The sequence below is a fragment of the Eschrichtius robustus genome, chromosome 14, assembly GCF_028021215.1.
Source record: "Eschrichtius robustus isolate mEscRob2 chromosome 14, mEscRob2.pri, whole genome shotgun sequence".
NCBI lineage: Eukaryota > Metazoa > Chordata > Mammalia > Artiodactyla > Eschrichtiidae > Eschrichtius > Eschrichtius robustus.
The window spans coordinates 74,048,614-74,074,281 of NC_090837.1; the positions used below are offsets into that span (position 1 = coordinate 74,048,614).

Consider the following 25,668-nt stretch of genomic DNA (forward strand, 5'->3'; position numbering starts at 1 on the left):
GGGGCCCTGCCCCTCTGCACCTGGAAATTCTCCCTTCACTGTCAGCTCGGAGCAGCTGGGAGATTCTGCTGGGGTTTCCTTCACAGAAGCAGCTGTGAGGGGACCCAAGGCCACCTTGGAAACAATCAGCGTTGTCCTTCGAAGCGGTCACCGGAAGAGCCTGCAGAGCCGTTTTCACAACTGTCAGCTGAACATATTCCCGTACCCTCTCTGGCAACCTCAAATAGAGTTTTCAAGCCGCCAAAGAGAGTGAGTCTCGTTACTTAGCAGAACTCATCTTGTTTTTCCCCCAAAAGCACTGCCCCTGATTTGATAATCAACCTGATGCAAAACACTGCACTCTATCCTCAAAAACCAAAGCTTTGATACAGCCACTATGGAGAACAGTATGGAGGTTCCTTAAAAAACTACAAATAGAACTACCATATGACCCAGCAATCCCACTACTGGGCATATACCCTGAGAAAACCATAATTCAAAAAGAGTCATGTACCACAATATTCATTGCAGCTCTATTTACAATAGCCAGGACATGGAAGCAAGCTAAGTGTCCATTGACAGATGAATGGATAAAGAAGATGTGGCACATATATACAATGGAATATTAGCCATAAAAAGAAATGAAATGGAGGTATTTGTAATGAGGTGGATGGAGTTAGAGTCTGTCATACAGAGTGAAGTAAGTCAGAAAGAGAAAAACAAATACGGTATGCTAACACATATATACGGAATCTAAGGGAAAAAAAAAAAAAAAAGCCGTGAAGAACCTAGTGGCAAGATGGGAATAAAGACACAGACCTACTAGAGAACGGACTTGAGGATATGGGGAGGGGGTGGGGTGAGATGTGACAGGGTAAGAGAGTGTCATGGACATATATACACTACCAAATGTAAAATAGATAGCTAGTGGGAAGCAGCCACATAGCACAGGGAGATCAGCTCGGTGCTTTGTGACCACCTAGAGGGGTGGGATGGGGAGGGTGGGAGGGAGGGAGATGCAAGAGGGAAGAGATATGGGAACAGATTGTATGTGTATAACTGATTCACTTTGTTATAAAGCAGAAGCTAACACACCATTGTAAGGCAATTATACTTCAATAAAGATGTTAAAAAAAAGAAATAAAAAAAAGAAATTAAAAAAAAAAACAACAAAAAAAACCCAAAGCTTTGGGCCCACTGGGGCAAATCAAAAGAATGAGCCCCCAGCAATTCCCAAAGATGAACTGCTAGGGGGATACGGGGTGACAGCAGCACCACTGGAGTAAGTGTGGGTTTCTCAAGGCGGGTTATCTGATGGGGACGGTGGCAATGTGGGGAAAGGACCTGGTCTAGGAAGTCACAGTCCCAGGGTGGGTAACCACATCCAACACACTGAAATGACCAAGCCCTGATGCAGGGCACTCACCAGAACCTTCTGCAATGTGGACATGGCTGGGAAGGTCAGCCTCACATCAGTGACCACAATCGGCACCAATAGACCACATCTCCCCCAAATGAGGCCCATCAAAACCTTGCACTGGACAAATCGGACCCCACATCATCCCACCAATCAGTTCTGACCACAAAAGTTGCTGTGCAGAGAAGGTACACAACACACGCGTGCTGAATGGGATGGAGTCCGGGAAAGATGAAAGGCTTATCATGTACTGATTTCAAAGTTCAACTTTTATAACAGCATAAAGTTAACCCTCTTCCCAACATGGACAGTCAAGGGGGAGAACTTAAAAGGAGGCCCACCCCTTAGGTCTGACCCAAAATAGGACTGAAAGGGCCTACAGGGGTCTCACTGGGATTCAAGTCCCAGCTCTGCCATTTCCCAGCTGGGCTTACGAGTGGCTGACTAGCCACTGGGAGATGGATCACCTATCTGTGGACAAAGGCCATGGCCCTCCCTGACTTCCAGGACATGGCAGGGGTGGTAGTATATGTAATCCATTCAAGACAGGCCCTGGCATGCTGTCCAGGCTCCAAATAAAATAAAGGAGGGGCTGCACTCCATTGAGGAGCTTCAAACCGGCTTTCCTGGATCTACAGCGGGTGTTGAGATCCCCCCTCCCCACTTCTGCCTTAACCAGGACAGCTCCGCTCTTATCTCTTTGGCATCTTGGCCTTCTACCTAATAGCGTATATAAGAAAATATCTGAAAATCACTGCACCAGCTAATGCCTAGCACCTGTTCTGGCGATGAGCTTGCTGTGCATCTAGGATCCAGCTGGACCTCCCCTGACCTGGGTCTCTCTCCATCCCCGTGGCCCCCGGCCCTCACCGCCCTGCCCCTCACACCCACAGGCCTCCGTTCGCACCTGGTGAAGCGGACCTCGCAGATGTTGCACATGTATGGCTTCTCCCCGGTGTGGGTCCTCATGTGCCGTGGCAGCTTCCCGGCCCCCATGATGACTTTGTGGCAGATGGGGCACTGCTGAGAGGCCTTGGGCTTCAGCTTGCGCTCCTCCACCAGCGGCCAGGGCGGGAAGAGGCCCCCTAGGTGGGTGGCGCTCAGGAAGTTGAGATAGGCACCGTAGTCATTCTCTGCCTTGATGGGGCCCAGCGGCCCCCCAGGAAGGTCCGGGAACATGTCCTTGAAGAAGTCGCTGGGGAAGGGCGGCGGTGGAGGTGGCGGAAGCTCCTCCTTCTCCTCCTCCTTGATCTTGCGGTTCTTGATGACCAGGTCTAGGGGTCCACTGTCCATGGGCTGCTCGGGCAGCTGGGCGAAGGCACCAAAGTCCCCTGACCAGAGGTGTGGAAAGAAGTCCGGGGCGAATGGAGATAAGGAGGGTCTCCTGTCGGGGATGTTGGCTTTGGGGTACAGGTTCTCCCTCAGCAGAGATTCAATGGAGAAGTCCCGGATCACGCCCAGGTGGCCAGGGCTGCCGGCCCGGAAGGAATCCGGGAAGTCCCTGGGTGTGTCTGAGTAGGCCTTCTCCGAGAGGTGGTCCGTCTTGGAAGGGCTTTGGTGGCAGTTGATGTCCTGGGGGTCAGGCAAGTTTTCTTGATCAGCAAAATCCTCCGTGTCATCGTCCTCCTCCTCCTCCTCTTCCTCCTCCTCCTCTTCGTCCTCCTCATCATCGTCATCTTCGTCATCATCGTCGTCCTCTTTGTCATCCTCCTCCCCCCCGTTCCCCCCGGGCTCCATGATCTCCAGGCACACGTTCACGATGCACTGGATCTCCAGCATCCTGGCGGCGTTGAGGATGTGCTTGACGTTGGAGGCCGTGATGGTGAGCGTGGAGGTGTAGGCGAACTCCAGGATGGCGGCCAGCGCCTCGGGCTGGACAAAGTCGATCTCGTAGACGTAGGGCTGGCTGGCTAAGGTGCCGGCTGTGAAGAGCTTCTTGAAGTACTTGCTGCAGGCGGCCAGGACGGAGCGGTGGGTGCGGTACTCCTGCTCCTGCACCACCAGGAGCACGTCGCAGAGCAGCCCGTCATGCCGCTGCTCGTTCAGGCTGCACAGGACCTCGCTGCTGTGGTTGGGGAAGGGAATGCCGATCAGCTCGTCAATGCCATTGGCCATGTTCTCAGCCAGAGCCCTGTGGGGACACACACAGGGAGAGACCGGGTTAGAGGACATGGCCCCAGGAGGGGATGCCAGCTCTGGGACCCTGACCCGGGGAGGCCAGGCCGGTGCGTGTGCTTGCCCACCCCACCCCTGCCTTTGCTTGGGGCTCCCCTCCCTCCCCCTCTGCTAGAAACACAGCCCCTCTTCCTCAGCTTTTCCCAATCTCACCTGGAATTCAGAGCCCCGCTCAAAAGCTGGGGCTTCTCAGTGAACCACTGGGCTCTTCCCAGGACCCCAAAGGCCCTTGGAGTTGGGCTTGTCATTGGGCAGCTGGCATCTGCCTTTTAGCAAAGGCTGTGGAATCTTCTCGCAGGCACGATTTCACTGAATTCCACTTTGGGAATATGCAATTCCTGAACGCGGGGACGGACAGCCATGTGAAACTCCATCGCTCTGTATGCTACGGGAATGGCAGCCGCTACGGACTCACGCAACGTCTGTGGGTCAAGGGCCAAAGGAGGAATTTTCTCTCATGACTCAGGGGTCCCTCTGGGAGAATGCTTTGGTTTATTTCACAAATCCTCTGACTCCTCTAACAGATTCAGATTTTGCTACTTTTGGCTATTGATGCGGGCTGTACTAACGGAGGGGGCTACTAACAGTAGCTGAGTTGTTCCTCAGCCCAACTTCATATGTGGCAGTCTTAATCCCCCAGTATGTCAGAGTGTTACTGTATTTCGCGGTAGGCTCTTTAAAAGGGGAATTAAGGTTAAAACGGGGTCCTATGAGAGGGCTCTCATCCAATATGACTGGTACCCTTACAAGAGGAGAGCAGGGCACAGACACACAGAAGGAAGACCACGTGAGGACACAGGGTGGAAGACAGCCACCTACAAGTCGAAGAGAGAGGCCTCAGAGGAAACCGACGCTGCCGACACCCTGATCTTGGACTTCCAGCCTCTAGAAATGTGAGAAAATAAATCTCTGCTGTTTAAGCTCCAGTCTGTGGTACTTTGTTATCGCAGCCCTAGCAAACAGATACAGCTTCTAGGAATCTTAAAAGCGATTTCGTGGCCCATTTTCAGCAAGGGAATGGGGGCCTTACGGCAGGTGTTCTACTTTCTGACCTATTTCTGGCTTCATCTTAGCTGATGAGGTTTCCCTTCATTTGCAATTCTTGATTGTTTAGAAAATACTGACCTCCTATATGTGTATATCTGTGAGCCATTTGACCTATAAATATTTATATTCAATATTAAATTCGAGCTCATTGTTAGCTAATTTATCATGTCTGTATTCTGTTACTCTTAGGGAAACATATCCCTATGGGGAGAAGCCTCTTCTAAGACACCTCAGCATTATCTATACATAAAACACGACGTGCGGCCGGTCATAGCCACCAGCGGTCGGGGAAGGGGGCGCAGAGGACAGCAGGCACCCCCTCCCTTCAGGGAGCAGAATTCACAACCCAAGTCAACAGATTCAACCTGCACAACAAGCCACCTCAATTTTTATGCCAGGGCACTGAGGGCCCTGCTACTCGGGGCAAAGCTTGGCTGTGGCCCATGGATAAATCCTAGCAAAGGCCTGGCCTTACCCAGCTGCAATTACAGTGGGGAGAAAAGAAAAAGGAAAACAAAGTCTGGAAGACCCACGGCCCAGTGGCAAGAGCTTTGGGGATCCCCACATACTTATCTTTGGGGTGCTTCTGCCCTGAGAAGGCAGAGGCAGTGGAAGGGGAGAAGGGAGAAGTGCCAGGCCCACAATATGTGCCCCAAAGTGGCCTGGAGGCACCAGGGACCCGGTGGGGTGTCAGGGTGCTGGCCCTCCTCCTCCCTGCTCCTCTGTGGGTGGTGGAGGGCCTTAGCCTTCCCCCAGCAATCTCGCCTGGGCAGGTGTTCAAGAGCTTTCCCAGAGCAAAGGCCTTGCTGCTTTCCTGCCTTCTTGAAAAGGTCCAGAGACCCCGTAGGCCGTGCATTCATTCTCTAAATAGACTTTGGGTTTCTTCCTGTGCCCGGCCCTGCTCTGGGCTCTGGGGATGCACAGAAGGCAAGCCAAGCAGGCCCTTGCTCTAACAGAGCTTACAGGGACATAACAACTGTGATAAAGATGCAGCAATGTCCACCGAAGAGGAATAAGATATCACCACACACCTATCAGAATGGCTAAAGTAACAAAAAGTGACAACACATCGCTGTGTCCACCAGGCTCTCTCTGGGTTCACTCACTCTGGGGGAAGCCAGCTACCATGTCCTCAGGACAGTTCTATGGAGAGGTCCACGTGGCAAGGGACTGAGCAGGTCCAAGTCACCAGCTGTGTGAGTGAGCCACCAGGAGAGTGGGTCATTCAGTCCCAGTCAGGCATTCAGACGACGGCACCCCTGCTGACATCCTGACTGCAGCTTCATGAAAGACACTGAATCAGAACCACTTAGCAAAGCTGCTTCAGAATTCCTGACTCATAGACACCGGGAGATAGTAAATATTTATTCTTGTTTTAAGTTGATCAGTTTCAGAGTAATTTGTTATACAGCAATAGATAACATAATAGATAACACAGGAAGATAATAGATAATACAACAGGCAACACAGAGGCACTATTCACTTCATAGACATTATGGATTTGTGATAGCTATCATTTCTGGCAGATGGCGTTAAATGCTGTCTTCTAACAAAATCAGTATATTACGACACTGGTTTGATAGATGGAAGTAGATGTATCGAGGAAATGACACCTTTTTCTAATTCCCACGAAGCTACCCTAATGGTAGCAGCGTTCTGACCCTCAGAGGAACCTTCTCACCTGAAAAGACTGTTCGTGAATGAAATGCCCCATCAACTATTAAAAGCCCAAATCATTAAAAGCTCAGGAAATTAGTTCTTTCACGCAAGTTTTCTTGCTTGCCAAGGGCTTATTCCTATAAAGACAAAAATGTTTTTAAATGTTTTTCAGGAAAAATTCCCACAATTCCTTAAACTTATCCCCACCTTCTTAAATAGAGGAGCTGGAACCCATTGGATGGGGTGTAGGCGATCAATGTCTCACCCGAGCCCTGGGAGGGATGGAGAGCCCCATCCCTGTGCTAAATGTTCTGCTTCCCGTGCTTTTGGAGCTGGTCTGCTTGGGCCTGGGGGTCAGGAACCACAGCTGTGTGACTCTGGGAAGCCCCACCACCTCTCTGGGTTTCTCTCTTCTCATCTTGTCATTGGATGGACAGGGGAAATCTGATAACCGGCGTCATGACCATGAGGAGCTAGAAAGCACAAAGTGGGTCTGGCAGTGAGGAGGGGGCAACAGGCCTGGGTGACCCTGGACTTGAAGGCTGGTCTGTCCAGCAGCGACTTCTCACCATGGCATGGTTTGGAGTCTTTGTCCCATTCCTGGAGGAACAGATGTAGCCACAGAGCTCGGGGCTGTTTTTCCTGGCAGGAGGTAGCAGGGGAAGGGGGGGGGTGCTGTGGCTTGCTGTTTTATTGACTCTTTGGGAAGAAGTGCCCCCACCCTGCCTACACTCTGGAAGCTTCCCTGGTGACCCTAAGATCCCCATGCCTGGAGGGCCCGCAGACAGCAGTGTTCCAGAGGGGATGTCATGTCCAGCCCCCACCTTTGCACCCAGGCCCTCCATCCCCTCCCTTCCATCCCTCCCGTCGCCCAAGCCAGGGCACTCTTTCTCCAAGAATAACACGCTCAGGAAAGAAAATCACACACACACACACACACACACAAACAAAACCAAACCGCTCGACAGCTAGGAGAGGCTTGACGCAAAATATGAACCTCTGGTAGGAAGGTGATGATAGCAAAAATATAGAGCCAAGAAATAAAGGCAGAGGAGGAAAAGGGGGAAAGAGGAGCTTGCAAATGGAAGAAGGAGGTGAAAGAGCAGAATGCAGGGCGGGTGAAACCTTTTCAGGCGTGGTCCCCATTCCAGAGGACATGAGGCTCTCCACAGCCTCCCCTGGGCCTGTGCCCTCTGAGGAAGGTTCTAGAGCCCAGGTCTGTCCACGTAGCCTTCTGGCAAAGGCAGCACTTCTCACCTCTGGCCTAGGTTCATTCAACTGTAACATGAGCATGTCACTAGCCTCAGGTACTCTACCTGCCTCCCCCCCCCCCCACTATCGGGAGATGGGTCATGCCCTTTAGCTCACCAGCTAAAGAGGAGGAGGGGGTGTTGCTATGAGAGGGTCAGAGAAGAGGTGGGGCTGGAGCCTTTGGAAGGAGAGAGAGGGCCTTGGACGTAGAGAATTGCACTGTAGAAACCTGGCTCCAGAAGTCCTCTAAACTAATTTCTGGAGTGTGCCTTGAATTTTTGTTTTTATTTGTGTCCTGTTCTAATAACCAAATCAATCAAGCAGGCAAGCCAACATTTATAATAACAATCAATACTAGCTACCATTTATCAAGTGCCTGTAACGTGTCGGTCATTGCACCTCTAAGCCTTCTTCAATCCACACGACCGTGAAAGGTACGTATTTTTATCATCACCTCCAATCTAGAGATAAAGAAAGAGTATGGAGAGGGTAAGTGACTTGCCCAATGCCACGCACAAGTGTCCGAACCAGGGTCTGAACCCGGCTGCATTTGGTGCCAAAGCTCACGTTCATTCCCCTTATAACACTGCCCCCTACAAAGTCCGACTTGTGGGTAGGAGGATTTGGACCCTAGCCCCCAAAGGTTGAGAGATTTAATCAGAGCCAGGGCTGAGGGTTGTACACCAGGGACCTAAGACCCAAGCAGGCCAGGGGGGCTCAGGACTGAGCACCAGTGAGAGGTACGGACAGGGAGGCGACAGACCCCTGTGGGCTGGGGGATCGGAGCAGGCTTCCAGGAGGAGGGGCCCTGTCTGATCTGTGAAGGATAAAGAAGATTTCACTGGGCAGAGGGGCAGGAAGGACCTGCCCCATATCATTTGGATCTGGAAAGCTTTGGATTTCTAGAGTCCCGTCTGAAGTTGTGTTTAACCTGGATCCTGAGCGGGATCACACAGGAAGCTGTTCTCAGCCAGCGTGTGCCTGAAGTTGGCTGACAGCCATCTGACAACAGGGGGATTATGCTGGGAGGTGGAGAGTGAGGGCCCTGCTTTAAGACCTCCCGGGTCCACATCCTGGCCTCGGGGACTAGGTTTCACCCTCCTGAGCTCAGTTTCTTCATCTGTTCAGTGGGGATGGTAAGAGTTGCTGGGCGGATCAAATGAGGGAAGGCACATGAAGTGCTCCTGGGACAGAGGAGGTACTCAAACACTGCTGGCAATTAGGAAGTCCGGGAGGGACAAAGACCCCTAACAGGGGTCTTGGCAGAGGGAGGTGGCATCACACCAGGAACTAATTTCCCTTCTGTATAGTTTTGCAGAGACCATACTATTTAATCACCTCTCCCAAAGACATTCCCAGGGCCACCCCAGCATGTGGAGGACATTGTAGTCTTCCAAGGTCCTTTCATACCTCCTGTCTCATGTACTCCTAACCCAAAGAGGCAGGCAAGGCTGGTAGAAACTTTATGCCTATTTTACAAATGAGGAAAATAAGGCACAGTGAGTAGCTTATGCCCAAGGTCACACAGCGCATTAGTGTCAGGGCTGGAACTAGAACTAGGTATTCTGATGCCCAAGCCTGTGCCCCCAACCAGGTGTGGGGTTGCCTGGCTAGTAGGCACCCCATGTTCTAGGACTGGTTTTACTAGGAATGTGAAGTGCAGGGATTGGCAAATTATGTGTATACTCCTGCTGCCCTCAGTTTGCTTATGTGGGAAATGGGGAAGTAACTGCATGGATCTCACTTGCTCCAGGGCAGGATTTGTCTCTTATATGTCTGTATCATTCCCAGGATGCCATTAGGCAGGAACATGGGAGACGCTGAATGAATGAGGTCTGTTCAAATACACGGTGGAGAGAGCCTTGAAGTCACAAAAGGCAGTGGGTGGCCCCAGCCCTCTGCACTGGGGACATCTGACATTTGAACAGAGCCCTATCATTCGTAAAGTGTTTCTATCTATTCATTTCATCCTTATTATGATTCTCATTTGATGGGGATCAGAGAGGCTAAGTCATTTGCCCCAAGTCACACAGCTAGAAAACAGCAGGTCAGGGATTTGATTTCTGCTCCAGTTCCATCTCTTTCCTGTCCTCTGTGGCTACCTCAGTGATGTGACTTTCAGGACAATTCTATTGCCTTGATCCACAAGTCCAGTGCCTCCTTGAATCATGCTCAGGTCAGCAAATCTGGGGCCCTGGATGATACTTCCATCTGCCAAATCCCCACGGCAGACTGGCCCCAGCTGGCAGGCTCCCACTGCCCTGGGAGTGGTCCCACCCCCCTCTCCAGCCTCCAGTTCCTCCCCTGCCTGGGCCTGGAGCTTCAAAGACGCCTGGCAGAATTAGTGACTGCCATGAGGGCGAGGGTGGAGTTGCACAGGGGCAGAGAAGGGATGTGGATTCTTTTCCAGATTTGGGAATGAGGCTAGGTAGCACCTACCTGCCTCCTTTGAGCAGGTCCTTAGTCTCTGTGGTCTGTGTAGGCAGGGAAACCTGCAAGGGGCTGGCGGACCAGGGCAGGAGAGAGCGCAAGGAGGCCTGGCCCAAGCAGCTGTCCAGCCCCGTGGATCTCTGCTGGGCGCGCCCCACCCTGCCCTTAGCACTTCCCCTAAGCAGGGCAGCCACACCCCTCGGCCCCGGAATGCCCCAGGGGCTGGGGCCAGACATGTGGGCTGGAAGGCTGGGCAGGGCCTCCTCAACTTCCAACCTCTGCTCCACCTGCCAGAGCTCCCCGGGCAGAGCCCTCCCAGCTGCATGAAGCCAGCCGCACCTGCTCTGCCACCCTGCCAAGACATGCCTGGAGGCCACGGTCCCCAGCTCAGCCTTGGGCCCAGGGCTTGGAGCCGGTTGGTTTCTGTGAAATGAGCTCTGAGCCTCCCTCTTCTGCAAATGGTGACGGATGTTCCAGATGTTCCCTGACAGCTGGGATACAGGCCCTCTCAGCAGCACATGGTCATGCTTCCCCATTCTCCCGACCCCACTGCACCCCCAATGCCTGGTCCCTCCACCCACAGCATAAGACTTGACAGGGCAGAGGCCAGGCCCCGCAGGAGTGCCTGTGTTCCTACCCCACACAGAGGGATTCTCCCCACATCCCTACACCTGGGGGCCTGAGCGCCTTCTCCTGACACCAGGCACTCAAGTCCCTGCCTCACTGTCCTCTGAAGCCCCCTGACCCAACTATGCTGTTTGTTTGTTGAGCACACCCACTTTTCTCTATATATTTTCTGAGGATCCCTGGGTACAGAAGGAATTATTTGGCCCACTTTGCCGGCGAGAAACCTAAGCCCATGCTGGGTGAACTGTCTTGCCCTAAGTCACAGAACAAAGTAAGTGACAGAGACCCCGGACCTCCTGACTTGTCACCCAGAGCCTGTCCACTGTATCATGCTGTATCTATTTCTTGTCACCTCCACCCTCATCACCATCACCACCTCCACACTCCACATTGGTTTGGTTTTATCAGAACAAGGTCTAGAACCCCCATTGGGAGTTCTGACAGGGGACAAAATCCGGGGTGTGCTTCTCGCCCCCTATATTCTTACAGGGATGAAACACACACTCAGGACGGACTTGAGGGGTACCTCAGCGGGCAGCTTGAGTGATGGGTGAGGAAGATTGAGGGGCAGCTCTGTACCTGGGCTTTGGTCCTGGGGTGGGGTGGGGGCGTCTGAGTGTCGGAGCTGTTTAATCTCCCCCTGGAGGAACCTCTTCTTCACAGCATCTGGGTGAACCCCAAGTGGGTGTGCTGGGGCCCCTGCCCCTATCCCCTCACCCAGGGGGTGGCTTGGAACCTGTTACTCTTCAAAGCACTTTCACCTGCGTGGCAGCAGGCGATGCCAGTATTATACCCATTTTACAGATAAAGAAACAAAAGTGAAGTGAGGTTAAGGTCACAACATCCAGCAATAGCGCTGGAAATCTCACGTATTCCCTGAGGCCATAATTTGGGGGCCGCGCTGTGCAGTAACCTTGCAGGAAAGATGGGAAGGGTGGGTTGTCTAGGGGCTGCATGGCCTGGAGGGGCTGAGGCCCCTAGCACGTCAGTGGGGAGGGTCCCACCTCAGACGGCTAGAGCGCTGGCTGGGCTGGCCTTGGGAGTCTGGGCCAGACACATAAGTGGTATCCCTTCAAACTGTGGTTCTTTAATTATTTATTCATCCTTTATTTATTACAGGGGAGGGGGGAAGACTTGTTTTCTTTTAAGAGAAATTGCACACCTCTTTATGTTCCAAATAAAGGATTTACTACCTGTGTTTATTACAGGCGATTTCCCGAGCCAGAAAACTCCTTGGGAGGCTTATTAAACCTTATTAAACCACTGAAAATTTAGATAATAAAATAAATCACTTGTTTCCTATAAACAGCACTAGGCCCCGGGTTACTGAGTTTCAGAATCCCAGCTGCCTCTGGCTGCATTTTCAGGAGGTGTCCCGGCTGGTGGGCTGGTGGGCTATGCTCCCCACAGCCACGAGCTCACAGGAGGGTGGGGAGGTGGGGACCACGCAGCAGCCCCTGGGAGCGCTATTCTTTTAGCATTTCTGCACAAAGCGGCCATCTCCTGCAGAGGGGTGGGAATGGTTTAGATTTTGTGAGTTATTTGAGGAGTTGTGTTTGGAGTGGGTTAAGAGGCACCACTTATTTCAACCCTTCCTGGAGATATAGTTTAGTGTTTCTTCTAGAAGGCACCAAGGTGCTTACACAGCTGGCCAGCCTGAGCGCGCTCTGCCGTCCAGCCACCTTGACCTGTGAGCCCAGGGATCCCTGTGCATCTCCTATTGCCGCCGGGCCAGGGGGCTTGATGGTGGGAGAAGTGAAAGCACTGCCAGGTGAGAGGGCCAGAGCTGGAGTGGAAAAAGGCCGAGGCCTGTTTTGGGAAAGGGCATGAAGAGGAGGGGCTGAGAAATGCCCAGGTGTGCAGTCGGCAGAGGGGGCTACAACGCTTTTGGGGAGGAGGTACAGTTAAAGTCTGCACTGACAATTCATCTCTGCTCTGCAGCTGAGTTTACTGGTGACCTTGGACTGGCCACGTTCCCTTTCTGAGCTTCGGTTTCTTCTTTTATGTGAGACCAGGAGGCTGTGAACATCCCTTGTTGCCCACACACTCGATGGTGCTGTGGTGTCCTCTAGCTGATCCACTTAAATATTCTGGTTCCAGGGTGGATCTTTGGATTCTGAGGTCACGAGCAGCTCAACCTCTGCTGTCTTGGGGCTGCTGTGCCCAACTGTGGACTTCCTGATTCTGTCCTCCACCCCCAGCCCAGGTGTCTCAGGGACGCTGCCAGGTTACACAGGGAAATAAGTGTGAACACACATTGGGCTTTCAGAGGACACGTGTTCTCGTGTTCTACAATGTCAAGATGGGTTTAGCATTTGACCACACCGGGCAGAGTGCTGGAAACTTGACAGTTTGGTAAAAGATGCGTGATATGTTCCCTCTCCCTACCCCGGAGCGAGGGTGAGGAGGCCCACTCTGGGTTTATCTTCCCAACTCTCAGACAGTGCCAGGGGTGGGTGGGGAGCTGGGCAGTGGCCTGGGCAGGGTCTGGAAATTGCTTCTCCAGAATGTGCCCTAATTCATTACAAACAATCCTACAGGCCCTGTGTGGGGAGCATGAGGGACAGACAGGCACCCAGCTTGACAGAGCTACAACATACGGGAGACAGAGGGTTCCTTCTGAAATTCCTCCAGCTGATATCGACAGAACGAAACTAACAGCTGAGATGTACTGAGTGCTCGGTGTGAGTTGCTGACCTAAATATTTTATGTAGATTCTCTCACTTAATCCTCTCCAAAACCCATTTTTCAAATGGAGAAACTGAGGCAGAGCTGGGACTTGAACCCAAGCTGTCGGGCTCCAGGTTTCCTAAGCAGAGTTTACCCATCTGGGGCTGGAGAAACAGGGATGAAAGGGATGGAACTCCTTAAGAATTCACAGAAATATGGGAGATAAAGACAGCAGTGCTAAGAGCTAGGCCAGAGGTGAGGACAGGGTCCCTTGGGGGCAGGCCGAGGGGCAGGGACTGCATTGGGGTGGGGTTGGGGAACTCCACTGGGGAAGCGCTGGCAGGGAGAGGAGGCCTCAGATGCACTCGGACTGTGTAAGAGGCCATGGGAAGGAAGTCAGGGAAGCTTCTGGATGGGAGAGGAATCAGCTTGGAGCTGCATTTGAAGAGGTGTCAGCAACAGGCAGTCCTGGAAGGGCAAGGCAGGGCAGCTGGAAACCAGCTAGGATAGTGTATCTTCTGACCCGTTACTCACAGCCACACCCCTGCCCCGGACCCCTGGGGTCAGAAGGGGTAGGGAGAAGCTCCGGGGGGAGGGAGCCGAGGGAGGAGGGAGGGCAGGATCACACTCCCAGGCCTCATCCAGGTATAAGATGTCCTAGTTATGCCTCAGCTCTTGAAAAACACTTTGGCCTCCCTGCTGCTGTCCACTTCGATTTGCAGATAAGGTCTGGAACAGCAGCCCAGCGGATGGCCTCAAGGATCCCACCCCTGCCTGTGTTTTCCAAAGGAAGTGAAACCTCAGATTTGCCTCAAAACTTGCACTTTTCTTCTAAGCAGACGCCATCCACCATGAGAACCGCCTGGCATTTGGCTGGAAGGACAAACTGGAAGCTTGCAATTTTCGGGCTTAATTGCACAGTTAGTTCCATATAATATTATTATATAGAACTTTTATTGCATCGAGAAAGTCCAAGCATTTCCTTTTCTTATTTACACTTGAGCCCTGTCCCTCCTCGGCTATAATTTTCTCTCTCGCCCGCTGCAGAACTGACGGCTCTTTGGTGCCAGGAGCCCTCTCCAAAGAAAGGACAATTAGGACGTGAGTGGAAACTCATTTGTCATGAGCGGTTTACTCATGGAATATGAGTCAATTCGCAAACGTTACTGATCACTCACCACATCTTGACTGGGGCTTCATGCTGTGTGGGGCTCTAAACAAGACCCTGCACCTGCTTTTGAGGAGCTTCTGACTTTCCTGAGCAGTAAAACTAACCCACAGCAAAATATTCGGGAGAAATAGGAACCCAGAAGGAATCCCGTGTGAGCTGGGTCCTGCAATCAGGGATGTGGGAGCCAGTAGGTGGGTGTCTGGGCTACACAGCTGTCTGGGCAGGACCCCAGAGCTAGGCAGCTGTGATGGAGAGACTGCTTGAGGGTGTACAGCAAACACCCCCCTTTAGAGCACAGCCCAGAGTCCAGCCTCCCCTGTATGTTTGGTTTCTCCAGTGCACATCTCAGGGGACGGGAGCTTTCCTTCCCTCTGCCACACTTGCCCCCAGACACAGCAGGCAGCACCAAGGACAGGACGCTTTCACAGCCTCTGGGGAGGGTGCCTTACCAGTCAGCACCTTCCAAGTAACTATCCCCACCCCCTCCGCCCCGCCCACCACCATTCATCATTCATCTGCGCTGAGACTTTTGGTCTCCAGACTATCAAAAATTACAGTGAAAATATTCTCAAGGGACAAGCATCCCCCACCCCACCTGCACTCCTCAGCCCCCAGCCCATAAAAGCCTGGCTGATGTACTGATGAGCCAGAATGGGTTCAGCAAGTTCCTTGTACCTAGGAAGTCTGGTCCCCCTTTGAAGTCTCAAGATCAAAAATGTTGAAGAGATACAAGGTTAAAGAGTTAGAAAAGAGTTGGCGAAAAAACATCATTATTTGCAGAGGATATGACTGGATACTTTCCTACACGCACAATGGACAAGTTCAAAAATGTATTAGAGGATCCCATTTAGTTGGCAACGAAAATAGATGTAACACCTAGGAATACGCCCATAAGAAATGTGCACGATCCGTACAAAGAAAGTTTTAAATCATGACTGAAGCACTCTTTAAAAAGACTTAACTGGAAGGTATACGCTGCTTTTGGATAGGAAGCCATAATACTGTAAACATGCCAGTTCCCTCCTAAATAGTTCAATAAATGCAATATGGTCCTAATAAAAATATCAACCAGAACTTCTACTGAAATTAGGTAAGCTGACTCTAAAGTTCATATAGCAAAATAGGCATTTAAGAACAGCCGAGAGATTTCTGAAACAGGTGACTAATGGGAGTAAGGGGACCAGCCTTACCAGATATGAAAACATATCATAAAGTCATAAAACTAAAATATTTTGTAATGGATCATGAACAGAGAAACAGATCAATAAAATGTCACTGGCAGTCCATAAACAAACTCACATAAATTCATATACGTATGAATTTAGCAAATAGTAAAGGTGGGATTTCAATTTTTATTTTAAGATGGATTTTTCAGTAAATGGGATTGGGAAAACTGGCCAATCATGTAGGAAACAAAACAAAACAAAATTTGGACCCCTTCCCCTCTCCTTACACCAAAGTAAATGATGGGTACAGCAAAGATTTAAAAGGTTAAAAAAAAAAGAATTATGAAAAAAAATTGGAGAATTGTTTTATAATCTCAAAGGGAAATGCTCTTCTAAGTAAGAAACAAATAAGCTGGGAAAAATATTTGCAAAACATATGATGAAGGGCTAATCTCCTTTATAGAGAGAGCTTATATTAAATCAGGAAAAGACCTATAGCTTGCTAGAAAATTGCAAAAACTGTTTTAGCTTTTAAAAAAAACATGAACAAGAAGATCACAGAAAAAGAAATATAAAAAGCTTTTAAATATGTGAAAAATGCCCAGCATCACTCAGGATTAAAGACATAAAGATTAAATACAAAGAGATTTTAATTCTGATGACCTAGAAAATTCCCTTATGGATATTATTTTCATTATCACATGTATCCAACTTAGGTACAAAGCTCATCCCTGCAGCATTGTTTCTATAACCAAAGACTGGAAGCAAACAGTATGTTCATCAATGGAGGGCTAGCTGGGTACACCATGGAGTACTATGCAACCATTAAAAAGAATGAGGCATATCTGTATACGGATATATGGAGAATAGCTCTAAGATTCAACTGCAAAGCATGTTACATAGAGAGTGGTTTGTTACCATGTTTGGAAAGAAAAAGATGACCACATGCACATATTTTTTGGTAGATGCAAAGGCTAACTTAGGAAACATACACTAAAAACTGGGTACTGGTTCTTTCCAAGATGGTGTTGGAGAGCTGCCAGTGAGGGGTAGAAGGTAATTTATTTTTCTATATGCACTCTTCGGTGATATTTGAATTTTAAAGCCATTACTATTAAAAATGTTGAGTGATTTGAATTCTCTCCCCTCTTTCACAAAACTCCCAAACTCTTTGGGATTTACTGTAATGTCTGATCACTGCTGATTTGTTCTGGGGCCTTTCAGCAACTCTGTCTCAGCTTTTCTGTCTGTAAAATGGAGTTAACGACACTGGGCTATCTCCTAGGTGGTTGTGAGGATCAGATGAGAACTGGATGAGAACCATCAAGTCCTGCAGGATACAACTGTAGGATATTAGGGGTGGCCCATGGTCTGACCAGAACGTGCCTATGACATAGTAATATTCCTGTGGCTAGAAAGGCAGGCTAGGCATGGGAGCTGGAGTCTCCAGTAGTGGAAGAGCCCATGATTTCAGCCTCAGGAGGCCATTGGTTAGTCCAACATTTATCATATAGCAACAGAGAACACAGGGAAGAGAAGAAGCCAGAAGGTTGTTTTGGCACCATCTGAACTTCAAGAACCCTGGGAGGGTCTGGCTGCAAATGATGATCTTTCTGATAATCAAAACCTTACTGCTTTCTAGTCAACACCTATTTCACATGCATTAACTCATTTGTTACGCCCATTTTACAGATGTGGCTACTGAGCCCTAAAGGATTAAAGCGACCCATTCACGGCACCCAGATAGTAAGAGGCTGAGCCTCCCCACCTGGATCTAGTCATTTCTTTACTACAGAATTTTGATGACTCCCTTTAGGGGATCCCACCATTCCAGTCTGCCCATCACAGTCCTCCATAGTCTGGTCTTGACCTTATTCCCCAGTGCTCTCCGACCAGGAATCTCTCTTTAAAGCTGGCTTGTGCACTGCCCTCCAAACACACCATGCTCATTTCAGCCTTGTGCCTGTTGCTTTAAGCGGTCACACCTCCAGGCCCACCTCTCTCAAAGAGACCGAAGAGGAAGAGACGGAGCTCCAGTCTCACTTCTTCCCTAACACCCTCTCCCTCTAACCCAAGGTGATGTTTCATCACTGTCAGCCAGGTTCCAGGATGGCCCCCAGAGATCTTCACTTCCTGGTATTCACACTTTGTGAATTCCTTCCCACGTTGTATCAGGGTTGGTCTGTGTGGCCAGGGAAGTGATGGTGTGAGACTGCCAAAGCTAGGTGATAAGAGACATTGCCACTTTTGCCTTGCTTTCTCTGGGTACTCATGCTGTGGGAGAAACCTCTTATCATGTTGGGAGATATGGAAGCAGCCTATGGAGAGGTCCAAATGGGCAGGAACTGAGACCTCACCAACAACCAGCACCAAGTTGCTAGCTACTGAGTGAGCCATCTTGGAAGCATGTCTTTTAGTCCTAATCAAGCTTAAGATGACCCCAGTCAGTCAACATCCTGACTATAAACTCATGGGAAACCCTGAGCCAGAACTCCCCAGCTAAGCTGCTCCTGAATTTCTGGGTATAAAAATCATGAGGATAATAAATGTTTAGTGTTGTTTTAAGCAGCTGAAGTTTGGGGGCATTTTTGTTATACAGCAATAGCTGACTAATGCACATTCCTCTCACCCCCTTTCAGGAGTTAGGATATTATCCCTTGGCCCTTGCCCATTTACTGTCTTGCCTGGCTTTTCACATGTATAATCTTGTTTCCCCAATGAAACAAGAAACATGTGTGGTTTATAATTCCCCTATATCTCCCATCATGCCTAATGGGGGGCTGGGAACAGAGGGTGAGATCCACAATCATTTTCTGGCCTCCTGTTTGTGAAGAGAAGGTGACTGTGTAACTGAAAGGCTACAGCACATGAATACACGATGTTTCCTCTTGACTAGTAGCCTTATAAGCATGCAAACAACTCACACAGAATACCTGCAAACCCACCACCTAAGACCTACAGCTCGCCCTCACACCGGAGCACTCCCTTGTGAACATTCCCAAGTGTTCCATGGTGAGTCACAGTTGTGATTCACCCCCAGGGGTCTCCCAGAGGGATGGAGGGGGAGGAAGCCCTGGAAAGGGCCGTTACTTCTTACTAATGACACTGAATGCTGGCTTGTTTCCAAAAATGTTTCTTTCAAAGGCGGAGTGACAGCCCCCACCTTCTGATGCTCAATTCTAAATAGATGGTATGCTTAAGCCCAAAGAACAGTGTAGAAGTTTAAGAATCATAAAGAGAAATACTGCCGAGGGAGGTGCTGCTCCCGAGGTGATCACCTTTCTGCTACTGCAGGAAGTTTTTAAAACTTTCTGCTCCTAAAACAGCTCCACCCCACCCCCAGCCTCTCCAGAGCTGCCTGCACGTCCCCAGAGACACATCTCCAAACCCACCCAGGCTATTCTCCCTATAGGCAGCGGGTGGGAGGACGCGACCTTTCCTCCACTCCCTCCCTCCTCCCATCTCTTTCCCAAGCCAGCTGGCTGAGTCTTCAAGACTAATCCAAAAAAGCTAAAGGGCGGAGGGGAGTCCTTCTGTAAAACGGTGTCTAAGCAGAGGCAGCTCCACCAGGTTTTTGGCCGGGTGGGTGGAGGTGACCAAAGATACAATTATAACGTAGCCCATCCTCTCCCACAAGACGGCTTTAACCAGCGTGTAATAAAGCCCCGGCTCATCCGCCCTCTGATGTGGATCAGATGAGATGCATTTTTAGCTTTTCTGGGGAGTCTGTGCCAGCGGGGGAAGCAGAAGGGGGAAGAAACAAACAAATAAGCTACAGTCATCGGAAGAAGGAAAAGTCACAGCCTACTGAACAGGGACCCGGGAGTCCATCCTCTGCTTCTGCCACTGCTAGTGTCCTGGTCCCAACCTCGGCTGGGACTGCACCTCTCTCTCTCTCGCTCCTCTGCTCCAGACGTCAACGCGTTGTCCCTGCACCATCTTGGTTACCTGTGCCCTCCCCTCCGTTCCTGCTGCCGCTTGTTCAGAAGTGAATCTCTTCTCACCACCGACTCCCAGCACGCATGCTGGGCTCATCCACATGGGTCCTGCCTACCTTGTCCGCCTGCCTGCCTCCAACGACTGGAGGGTGTTACCAGCATGCCCAGCTCTCACCACCTCGGCCTTGCTCTTCTGTCCCCTCTGCTGAAGGCTGCCTGCCTGCCAACGTCCTCATCCTAGCCCACATTTAGTGGGCTAACTCTTGCTCATCCTTTAAGACTTGACCCAGGCATCACCTCCTCCAGGAAGCTTTCCTGAATTAGGTGCCTGCCCTCCATGTTCATTTCCTTCCCTCTCTCCCAGCCCTCACCACATAGAGATGTAACTGGAAAGTGGGTGTGATTGTGATCAACCTGTGGGAGAGGAGGGAGAAGTAACTCTGGGATGTGAGGTGCCAAGGGTGGGGGTCAGGACAGGGGTAGATAGACCACAGTGGGTGCTGCGGGATGAGCACTGGAGTGTCAGGAATCCCCATAACCCTTGGGGTGAGAGGGGCTGCCAGGTGTGGACAGAAGCATGTTCCAGTCCAATCCCAGGTGCCTGAAAGGTGGTGACCGAGCAGCCGTGGTGTTAGGGGCTGGGGAGGGATGGGACAGAGGTAGGGCCAGGAGTGTGACCCGGCTCTGATCTCTACAGGCCAAGGGATCGTCCATGCAGGGAGGAGGGCAGGACACCTTGGAAATGGCTACAGGCAATTTACAAAGCTTCAGTTATTAAAATTGTAAAAGGACGATGTGTATCCCGATGCAAAGCTCATCGGAAAGATGGGTGGTGATGAAGCCTTCCTAAAACAGACAACAGTCGGATGAGACAAAAGTTAGATTATTTATATTCCCCAGGAAGTGTCATTCCTTCCTTTTTTTCTTTGCCCCAACATTCACCATGGTCTGCAACTGAGGGCCGCAGCTCGTGCCTTCCCACCTGGGAGCTCGTGGCCTCCTCCTTTCCTTTGTCAGGGATGCTCTCGCCTGCTCCAGTAGTCTGAGCCTCCAATAGTCCTGAACACTCATTAAGCTCCTCAGGCTACTGGAGATGAGGGCAGAGGGTCTTCAGACACATAAGAACCCCCAACTCCATTAGTATGCTGAGCAAACAATTTCTCACACGCACACGTATGGCTAGTTTTCAAATGTGAGCAGATGGGATTCTGACAGATTCAACACAAAGGCACATAAAAACATTACTGAATCATACGAGCCAGGTATAGCCAGGCAGAGGTTCATGAAATGTTTTGAGCTTCAAAAAGGATCCTCATCTTCAAAAGGATCAGGCCCCCTGGGCTGGAACGTAAGTTTCGTGACAGTAACTTGTAAGTTTCTTTCTTCCGTACCCAACATAGGATGGAGCACAGAGCTTCACACCAGCAGGCATGTGACATGTTTGCTGAGTGACTCACTGAGCACGCGTGGGCCTGGTTATCTTGAAGTGGTCAGTATCACCTTGATTTTCCTGAGGAGGAAATGACCAGGGAGCACAAGTAACAGAGAATAACAAAGCGCTCAGTAAGCAGCAAATGCTGGTTATGCTTTGCCCTTCTAGCAGTGCTGCCCCGGCCACACGCTGTGCACCTGTGCTTATATGCAGCCAAAGAGAGCAAAATGCTAAACCAGAAAATGTGCAAGAGTTAAGTCTCCCAAGGGAAAAAATAGGAGAGGCTTATTTCTTCTGATTAAACAATTTATGCATTGGGATTAAAAAGCATTTCCCCTAAGAGCCTTCAGCCCAATAGTCCTTCACAATTGCTATAACCTCAAAACATAATGAACACAGCCACTGTGAGAGACCCATTTTTGTTCCTGAGTATTCACAGTTTGAGAGGTGAGGGGAGCGTCTGGTCAGTGCTTTTGAAGAGGTTCGATCCCTGAGAGAGGAGAGGAGAGCAGTTCCCTCCCCTCCCCTCCCAGGAGGAGCTGGGTGAGCTGGGAGCATCCGTCACACTGGGTTCTACTCTGGTCCACGATGTCTGAACATCACACCGCACCTCACTCACAGATCCACTCAGCCCTGAGCGAGTCAGACACATCGGAGCAGTTTTAATTTCATGCACTACTTCCTGAGCACCTACTAGTTTCCAGGTTATGCGTGGGCTCTTACATGTGTATTACCTCATTTAATCCTGACAATAACCCTGTGAGCTGGTTATTTCTACCCCCATTTTCCTAGAAGGAGACTGAGTCAGGAGTGGTAAAGTCACATGTCCCAGGACGTGCAGTGAGTCAGTGGTCTGCTCCATTCTAGGGGCTCCATTTGAGAGAATCCAACAGCCGACAACCGGGATATTGGTGGAAGGAGCTGAGAATTTGGTCTGCATACATCTGAAGAAGGTTCCTAGGATGTCGGGGCCGGATGGGATCTTCTATACCTGAGGATGCTGAAGCCCAGAGAGGGAAAAAGATTTGTCTTCCTAGGTAGAAAATGCAGCGTTCACTCTTAGCGACGCCAGGGTGCTCATTCGGGCACGGGGAACCACAGTGTCCACCGGGCACCGTCGTTTTGCCTCCCCTGCTCAGCTCTCTACTGTGGTCACTCTGTCTGCCAGCACCCCGTAAAGGATTATAATATACCATTCTCACCCAAATTTTACCCTCCCTTCTTCCCATCACCCAAAGCCCAAGGTGAGACCAACTCATCTTGGTTTTCCCAGGACTTTCCTGGTTTAAGCATTGAAAGTCCCACATTCTGGGAATGCCCTGGGCCTGGGCAGAGTGGGATGGCTGGCCATCTAGACTATCTCTACCTTCCTGGGTTAACCTCCCGCCTCCGCTGCCTTCCATGATTATGTGACCCAGCTTCACTAGACACACAGTGCAGGGCTTATGGCCCCAGCCCACACCCTTGAGGTGCTGCCCTGCCCGTCAGTGCGGAGAAAGAATTCCTGTCATCCCTGTGGATTGCTCAACCCTGGCACCTTTCTGCTTTATGTATGAGGGAACAGCCCTCTGCCTCTGGGCTCCGAAAGGGCAGGGAGGGGCAGAGGTGCAGGAGACAGACATGATGGAGACGGGAAGAAGGGAGGGAGGCAAGTTAATGAAATCGAGACAGGGAGGAAAGGGGGCCAAGGGATGCAGGGATAAGGGAAGTGTGGAGAAAGGAGAGAAAGAGGGAGAGGCTGCAACATGGGTCATATAAATAAAGAAACGGCCGACTGCTGTGGCCAGCTGTGCTCCAGGTTTCGATGAATGCCCACCAGGCAGAGATGGATTTAGAGTTACATGGGGCTGTGGAGTCTACCTGGTTTAATGCCTTCTTTTTGCAGACTTTGAGAAAACTATAGCCTATAGGACTGGAAGGTAAGAGCCTCCAGAGTACAATCATGTCAAACTATTTTTTGTACCTAACCCAGAACTTTCATGGTAACTTGTGAGTGGCAGGTTCTTAAATGTTCACTAATAAGGACGGTGACAATAGTGATATTTATCTCTGGCAATCCAGTCCTCTTCAGCAGGTCCTTCCGAGTCACCGTCAACACAAGGTTGGACAGTTATCTTGGAAATTTGAGCAACATGGCCACGAAGGATGAGGAGGTGGCTCCAGTCCGCTGGGAAGCAGGAGCAGGGCTGGCCCCCCACGTGGACGGCTGCTGGATAGGGTAATTGGAGGGCACCTCCCTAAGTTCTCAACACCCCAATGCACCTCTCTTCTCCCAGACTGAAATGATGCTACCCAGCTTGCCATTCCCTCCACTGGCGATTCCCACCAGGGGAGGTTTTAATGAGGAACTCTGTTGGTGGGAACAACCAAAGCCATTTTTATCCTGCACCGAAGTTTTCAAGGATTTCTGGATTAGCCCGAGAGAAGTACATGTGAGCTCCTGAGGGCAACTGCTTGCCCCCTTGGAAGATCCAGGGCACCTGCCCCTCAGGCCTCGGGCCTACTGTCTACACCACTGGCCATGCGAGGTGTGGGAAGGGGAAGGACAGTGGTGGAAACCGCCAGAGGAAGGGGGACTGAAGGGGGTTGCTCTCCGGGAGGGCGGAATGAACTGGCAGCAGGAGCTCGAGAGGGAAAGGGCAGGGACGACTTACTTTGGAGAGCGGCACAGCCCACGGTGGGTGCCTCATAATGCTGGCTCCCCCGTCCGAGAAAAGGACTCCCTGTTCAAAGATGTCAGCTGCCAAGATCTGACATGTCTTTTTGGTCTGGGAGAGGCCCCCATTGTGAAAGCCTTGGTGGGAAGCAGGATCTGACTTCCCGCTGGGGAAGAGGGGCCTCCCTTTACTCCCACCCCTGGCAACAGGCTCATGGGCACTTAACCCAGGCCCGGCCTGGACACTGCTGCCAGGACTTTGAATCTCAAGTGAGTGACAGCTAGCAGCAGCGGTGGTTCGTGTCTCTTTTTGCAACTACGAACTTCAAAGATGACACAAATATGTTTGGGAACCTGAACACCAGAGCCCTGTTCAAGATTCACAATAGATGCTACACATACACACACACGCCCCTCTGAGAAAGCCCATATGAACAAAACCTGTTTAACTTTGTTTAACTCTGCATCTCCCAAACCTGTTCAAACTTTCTGCTCTGCTAAACATCTTTAATATCCTGCAGAACTGGTGTGACCCCGGAAGGAACCCCGGAAGGGAACGCTGGTATGGAGCTGTGCTTTCCCAATTTTTCAGTCCTGGGATCCATAGAGAAATACTATTTTTATGGAACACAGGAGTAGGAGGGCTCTTGAGAGGTTGCTGGCTGCTCAGCTGACAGGGGTGCTGAGGAGTCAGTATCTAGGCTACTGATTGGAAAGCTCTGGAACACAGGACAGAGCCCTCTGGGATAGGAGCCTGGAGGCCTGACCTCCTGCCCTGGCTCCAACTCGAGCTAGTCTCCCCGAGGTCACACAGGTAGCTGTGGCCTGGCCTGGGTCCCCGGACCCCCAGCCTGGGGCTTCCTCCTATCACACCACACAGCTTCCTGCCCGGAGAAGTGTTCCTGTTTGAGGACACCTGAGTTCTGTCATCAGATGAGGAGGGCAGGGTGGGACAGCCCACCTTCTAATGCACCCCTCACCCTTAGAGTTAGCTCAGCACCAGGACTTGCCAGCTCCGTCCCCTGTCCCCTCCCTTTCTCTGCAACCAGTGCCTGGATCTAGCCCCAGCATGGAAGCTTCCTGTGTGAGGCAGCCCTGCCTTTGGAGATCTCCTGTCTCCGGCAGGTGATGTCTGCTGTCTCCTGCATCTGCCAGCCAGGCATCGTATCCTGGCCAGCTGAACCTTTGGCTTCAATGCCACACACCTTCTGAGGCCCCACGATTATTACAGGGTGTCCCTGGGGCCTGGCCCAGTGCCAACCTTGGCTCTGCCAGCCCTGGTTTTCGGCCCTGTCTCTGGAGTCCTCCGTCTGCCCACAGCCTGCTTCATCCAGACTCCGTTTGGATCACAATCTCTGGCCAACATCACATGCATATTTCAGAGGGTCCGCACACCCCATTGTGCTCTGAAGCCCTTGGGGGGCAGGGGTGGGGGAGGTGTGCTACTAACAAGATCAGCCGCTATAACTGGACTTTGACTGAAAGCAAATTCTATCGCACAAGCTGTATTTAATGCTGAACAAGAGGCGGGCGTGCGGAGACCGTCTCTTTGGATGATGGCATTAAGTGTGCAAACCCAAGCACACATGAAGCAGCCACAAAATTACAGATACCAGCGGGGCCCGAGTATACATGTAGGGAGTTGGCAACCACTGGGAGGCCTCCCATCCCTCCCCTCTACTGAGAGGTGGCGTCAATGCACAGCGTCCCCTGCCCTGTTTCCAAGATCTTGAAGAGTAAGTCTGCGGGCTGGGGGCTGGGGAGAGAGGCAGGGCGCGTCCACATGAGCAGAGAAACGTCCTTCTCTTTGAGATCTCACTACGTTGTCGTTGGGAGGAGAGGAAGGAACAGCCCCTGGACATTAGAACCCTTGGGTTTAAGACCCGGCTCCTCTCTCTGCCGAAACGCGTGACCCGGAGAGGGTGGTCAGCCCCCTTGACTCATAGCTTCCCCTGTAAGTGAACGAGTCGGACTAACTTTACGGTCTTTTATGATTTTACAATCTATGAGTGTGTGACAGATAAACCAGGAAGAACCAGGTATGGGGCCC

The 25,668-nt window shown here is 51.0% G+C and overlaps 1 protein-coding gene across 6 annotated transcripts in view; it reads right to left on the reverse strand.

Annotated features, from left to right (window-relative positions):
- Positions 1-25,668, reverse strand: part of ZBTB7C (zinc finger and BTB domain containing 7C) — a 374,701-nt gene that overhangs the window by 11,918 nt on the left and 337,115 nt on the right. For 5 of the 6 annotated variants that reach the window (XM_068563650.1, XM_068563648.1, XM_068563649.1 and 2 more), the window contains one exon: positions 2,304-3,527. In XM_068563650.1, coding sequence (XP_068419751.1) covers positions 2,304-3,511 — 1,208 coding nt within the window. In that variant the 5' untranslated portion in view covers positions 3,512-3,527. The remainder of the gene's footprint in view (positions 1-2,303; positions 3,528-25,668) is intronic. The other variant, XM_068563653.1, reaches the window with a different exon arrangement.